The sequence below is a fragment of the Otolemur garnettii genome, unplaced genomic scaffold (assembly GCF_000181295.1).
Source record: "Otolemur garnettii isolate 467f Iridium unplaced genomic scaffold, OtoGar3 scaffold00010, whole genome shotgun sequence".
NCBI classification, from domain to species: domain Eukaryota; kingdom Metazoa; phylum Chordata; class Mammalia; order Primates; family Galagidae; genus Otolemur; species Otolemur garnettii.
Genome location: NW_003852405.1, coordinates 23,387,803 through 23,393,857, shown reverse-complemented (window position 1 = coordinate 23,393,857; position 6,055 = coordinate 23,387,803). Strand labels below are relative to the sequence as shown.

The following is a 6,055-nucleotide window of genomic DNA, read 5'->3' as shown; positions in this document are numbered from 1 at the left end:
AATTGAATTTGCTGTTGTTTTGAAATGCCATTTACATCTGTTTCCTTGAGAGAGAGAGATGGTTATAAATGACAGATCCTAATTATGACTAAGACATGAGGTTTTGCCATCTCTGTTTCACATGTGAATCACGTACATTTGTTCTCACTCATAGTCAATCAGGAAAGAAAAAAATATGAAAGATAGTTAATTTAACAACTATTTATCAACCTGAAGTTGATAAATAGTTCCCCTGCCCCCTGAACTTCACACTACACAATGTTCACTCCAAAGAGTTAACTACATATCCCCCTTTCCTCTCCAGAACTTTCTGATGACTTCGAAAACCAGTCAACAGTTCAGCACAAAGGAATCCAGAGTCACACTGGCTTGTTGTGACAGATCACACAATTACATGGGATTCATCTCATTCTGAAAGTGCCTGAATAGCGAACAGCAGAGGTAAAAAGATCTCAAATGTCAGAGCCAGGATAGCCTGAGAGAGACTCAAAGCTCAGACTTCCTAGTCTCTGGGGCGGGTTTCCTGCTGTGCCATGGAATAAAGGAGACAGAGAGAGAATGACAGCGAGACTTCTAAACACATCCCTTGCTTTGCTCTGCCTTGGCCTCTTTGAAGTGCTGAAGGCAGCAAAAATATCCTGCAGAAATGAAGAAGGGGAAGCTGTGGATTGGTAGGTAAATGAGAAGTGAGATTGGGGCATGCAAATGGAAAGAGTACGGGAGGAGAGGGTGTCACGGTGCAGTTCCTAAGGGAAGCCTCCATGCTGCTTCCTCCCTGTAAAAAGGAAAGGAGTCGGCCGGGCGCCATGGTGGCTCACACCTGCAATCCCAGCACTCTGGGAGGCCAAGATGGGTGGATCTCCTGAGCTCAGGAGTTCAAGACAAGCCTGAGCAAAAGCAAGACCCCATTTCTACTGAAAAAACAATAATAGAAAAAGTAGTCAGGCATTGTGGCAAGTGCTTACTCAGGAGCCTGAGGCAGGAGAATCACTTGAGCCCAAGAGTATGAGGTTGCTGTGAGTGAGAGTGCCATGGCACTCTACCCAGGGCACAGAGTGAGACTCTGACTAAAAATTAAAAAAAAAAAAACAAGGAAGGGAGTTAAAGTGTGCAAATGGGCCAAATTCCAGACAGTGGCAGGCCTCTGAGTGAGGGCGTGCTCCCCTGGGAAGAGCTGAGCAGCCCACATTGGGCCCGACTCAGTGCTCTTAGCCGGGCAAGACTGGTAGCCACAGAGTGAGCTGACAGCTTCTGTCAGGTGGCAGTTTCCTTTGACTCCCAGGAGCTTCCTAACAGAACTCTTCCAACATCCTTCTAGGCACTGACCAAGGAGAGAAGGCAGATGACTGTTTTTCAGAAACCAGAGCACATGCTCCCCCTTAGGAGAAGGGGCAGGTGCACCCCCTCACAGGGCTGTTGGGCTGACCCCGGCTTGTACAGGAGCATGGCGGCTGCTGGAGTGGGCAGGGGCCGCTGGTACGGGGGCAAAGACACCAAGAACAGCATGGCTGGAGAGGCACCGACTCTCCTAAAGCTTTGATCACTTTTTTGCTCTAATTAGGGTGTCTAGATTGCTGGTGTGGTTGGTGCCGGGCTTTGTGTGAACTTCACGCTGGAGAACACAGTCAGCCAGTCTGTCGGTGGTTACTCAGCTCACACCAGGCCCTGTGCTGAGTTGTGAAAATACAAACAGGAGCAAGACACAGTTTCTAGCCTCAGGAGCTCACAGTTCTGTACTAAGAGCATAGGCAGGACACGGGGGATACACTGGGGACACAGGGCCCGGAAGGCTTCCCTGAGGAAGGATTTGTAGAGCTAAGTTTTGAGGACAATTAAGTTGTAGCTAAAACACTAAGAAAGATGCAGGGGCATCTCGGGCCAGTGACCCGTGACGGAGCAATGAGAATATAGAAGAAAGAAGCGATGGGAATCTGGGATTCCAGGTAGTTTGGTGTTACTGGAGCTTCAGGAGAACGTGGGGAAACGGTGGGCAGTGAGGGGAGAGAAAGCACCCAGAGCTTTTGTGCTGACCTGCGGAGTTCGAACTTGACACTGAAAGAAAGTTACTGAAGGAGCATGACATGGTTGGATTTGCATTTTGGGAAGCCCACTGGCAGTCCTGTGGAGGCTGGCTGGCTGGAGACCAGCATCACAGGACTAGATGGATGGAGACCTGTGAGGAGACTTACAGCCTTGCAGGTGATGAGATGTGTAGACCTGAGATAAAGAAATATTTTTCCCCTGGTAAAATAGAGAGGAGGGAACACTCTGGGAAGATCTGCTAATGGACAGGCTGCCCAGGGGAGGAGAATGGGAAACGTTAAGAAAGCCTTTCAGGTTTCCAGCTTCCGTGACTGCTGGGACAGTTTCCATAATAGCATGAGATGAGGAGATTTGGAACCAAACATGTACGTTTGGTTTCATAAAAGTGGGAGGCTTCGGGGATACCTTTGTGTTTAGGTTCCACTGGACCTCAGGAATAGACTCAGAATCTTCAACACATAATTAGAGATGGTGACCCAGGAAAAACGTTTAAAAGTTGTCAACTTTCAATAAAAAAAAAAAAAAAAAAAAAAAGTTGTCAACTGATATGCCACGGCACACTGGTAATTCGCAAACGCTTCACTGGTGGCCACTAAATTGTGATTGATATACAGTTTATTTTTGCCACAAGTGAATGGATATATTATTATACTTAGTAATATCTGTCAGAGAGAATATAAGCAACTGTGGCCGAGATACTGAGAGAGTCAGAGGGTGGAGACCATCAAGTCAACACCAGAGAATAATTCCATATGTTTCCTGCCACATATGAGGATCTGGCCCTCTGTATAAGAAAGAATAAGCAGGGCAGGAAAGAGTTCACTTAAATGAATGTGTAAGACCGAAGAGAACCCTGCGGAGAGGGTGACGCTCTCATTGGTGGTGTGGGACACTGTCCTGTGGCAATAACGTGTAGATTACAATGTTTGGAGCACTGTGAGTGTTTCAGGGTTGACTGGGGGACCCATGTTGATAAAAGCATTTGGCTAAATCAGTCGTTCACAACTGAGAGTAATTTTGCAATGTCTGGAGACAATTTTGATTGTCGTAACTTGTGAGCCCTACTGGCATCTGATAGTTAGAGGCCAGGGATCCCATAATGCCTGGAACAGTTCCCACAACCCAACAATGATCCGGCCTAAAATGTAAAGAGAGCACACTTGAGAAACCTGTGTGGGGTAACACCAGAAAGCCTGAATGCTAGATGGGCCCGACCCTCTCTCCTCCCTGGGAGATTTCCAAAGGGGATACACAAACGGAAAACAACGGGAAAGGAAAGAAAGGGCCGACTTCCTTGAGTGTGGGCCAGAGACTCAAGGGAACCTCTGCCTACCCCAAAGTCCAAACCCAAACCTCATGCCCAGACAACCAGCTGCAAAGAGATGATCACGCCAAGTGCTTATGGCACAAGAGAACCCAGGATTCCCCCAGGCCAGATCTGGGCCTTGGCCTTCTCCCCACTGGTGGGGAGTCATATGGACGGTGGGGGCCACAACAGAGAGGGCCGATCTCGATGGACATGGACATCCACTTCAGGGACTTCTCTCATCAGGCCAATAAATGTCTTAGAACGTATATATCTGGTCAGCTTTATTAGGATATTAAGTGAGAAATGTCCAATTTTCTGAAGTACTAAGTATGATGATTGACATCTGACATCTCGCTTTGACAATTATTATTTTTTAATTGTGAAGGTGCATCACTCTTTCAAACACACATTTTGGCTTGCGATTATCTTTCGAAAACATTTAGAGTAATGAAGAAGTCAAAAATTCATGTTATTTTTGAATGTGATCTCCACTGCGGAGCCAGTGCAGCACAAGACAGCTTGAAATATCAAGGAAGTGTTTGCAAAGGATTGTGGCTAATGAATGCACAGTACAGCGATGGTTGGGGAAATCCTGCTCTGTTGATTTTAATCTTGACAATGAGCCATGTGGGAGGCCAGACCTAAGCTGGATAATGATGAGCCCAAAGCCGTAGTGGAAGTGAATCTATCTCAACCTAGGCACAAATTAGCAGCCAGGTTTGACAGTACTATTCCGACAACATTGGACCATTTGAAACAAATTGGCGAGGTAAAGAAGCTGCGTACATGAGCTCTGAGGGAGTCAAAGGAGCTTCAGAAGAGAAATTGTCTCGAAGCTGCCTGTCTCTGCTGTCACGACAAAGGCGAACTATTTCCACAACGTATTGTTACGCATGTTAAAAAATGGATTCTTTTCAACATTGCAAGGGTTTGGCACGATGGTTGGATAAAGATGAGGTGCCAAAACACAGTCCTAACCTGAATATTCATAAAAAGAATATCCTGATGGTGGTGTCTGTCTGGTGATATTATTCCCTGCAGCTTCATGAAACCTGGTTTATCAATTACAGCGGGCGTCAGCTGTAACTGAGTGACAGCGTGATGAGGATGTCTGCAATTAAGCAGCCCAGACAGGCTGGTCTTCTTGCAAGACAGTGCTGTCGCATAAACAACGCTGCTCGAGCTACAGAAGCTGGGAAACTCTGTCATCCACTGTATTCAGCAGACCTTGCACCAACTGACGGCCACCTCTTCCAGGCGCTGGACCACTTCTTGCAAGGAAAAATATTCAATTCTCAACAAGCTGCGGAAAACACTTTTGCAATTTCATTGCTACTTGCTCTCGGGCGTCTTTGCTGCTGGCCTACTTAAGCTACCATCAAGATGGCAAAACTGTCAATAGTCTAGGCACACACTTTGATTGATTGTACTGTTGCTTGTTTGAGACATAATAAACTTTGGATTTGAAACTGGACATTTCATATTTAACGACCTAACATATTTCCTTCTCTGGAGAGGAGCAAAGGGAAGCGTTGAGAGAGAAATAGGCAGACATCCTCCTTTTCTCCCACCCCCACCTTCCTTCTCTCGCTCCCTGCTCTCTGCCCCTTCTCTCTCTTGTTCTCATCTCTTCCTCCCAGTCTCTTTCCTTTCTCTAATATAAAATAAACTTAGACCTTTATATCCTGAAAGAAAGAAAGAAAGAAATAGGCAGACAGCTTGAGCAAATCCTTTTCCACAGAGGTCTTCTGGGAAGCATGAGATACGTCGAAGTGTATAATGGTTAGTGCCACTAGGAAAGCACTCAACAAATGCTAATGATTCATAATTATTTCCTTTGCTAGGTTTACCTTTTATAAGTTACCTAGACAAGTGAAAAGACAAGACAAAGACAGTGGAGAGACTGGGTTAGAGTACCTGTACCTGGACTCCACAACCAGAAGCTGGAGGAGGAGTGAGCAGCTGATGAACGCCACTGGGAGTGTTTTGGGAAGGACATTACACCAGCTGTACAAAGCTCATACCTCTAAGGTAGGTTATACCTGATTAGTCATTTGAATAATATAAAATGCTCATCCATGCAACCCCCAATCCTAGCACCTTGAAGTGAGCTAGTTTCGGACTAGCCCAGAGCAACTACCTGAATCAACATGACCGAGACTTTGAGAAATGTCATCGTAGTCTACAGCAATGCCAAATTGTTGGTTTGCTTGGCATCATACCTGATGGGCTCATGGAGAAGTGTGGACTAATTATACATTGAAGTCTTCTGGCTGCCAAACCCTCTGCCACTTGGTACTTGCTATCTTGTCCATCTAATAGAAGTAGGGAGGGGGAGGCTCGGCATCTGTAGCACAGTGGTTATGGCACCTGCCACATACACCAACGGTGGCGGGTTCAAACCCTGCCCGGGCCAGCTAAACAACTGCAACTAAAAAATAGCCAGGCATTGTGGCGGGCACCTGTAGTCCCAGCTACTTGGAAGGCTGAGGCAAGAGAAGCACATAAGCCCAAGAGTTGGTGGTTGCTGTGAGCTGTGACGCCACAGCACCCTACTGAGGGCAACATAGTGAGACTCTGTCTCCAAAAAAAAGGTGAGCAAGACCCAGAAAAAAACAAATCAAAAGTCATTATAAATAAAAAGTAGCTCAATAAGGTTGAAGTTTTTTGTTAGCTTGTTTAGAAGCACAGTCGAATTTCAGT

General features: G+C 46.1%; 1 protein-coding gene across 2 annotated transcripts in view; it reads left to right on the top strand.

The window, feature by feature from the left end:
* Positions 1-502: 502 nt before the first annotated feature.
* Positions 503-6,055, top strand: part of DNASE2B (deoxyribonuclease 2 beta) — a 19,606-nt gene continuing 14,053 nt past the window's right edge. The window contains exons 1-2 of one of the 2 annotated variants that reach the window (XM_023509938.1): positions 503-671; positions 5,197-5,383. In XM_023509938.1, coding sequence (XP_023365706.1) covers positions 559-671; positions 5,197-5,383 — 300 coding nt within the window. In that variant the 5' untranslated portion in view covers positions 503-558. The remainder of the gene's footprint in view (positions 672-5,196; positions 5,384-6,055) is intronic. The other variant, XM_023509937.1, reaches the window with a different exon arrangement.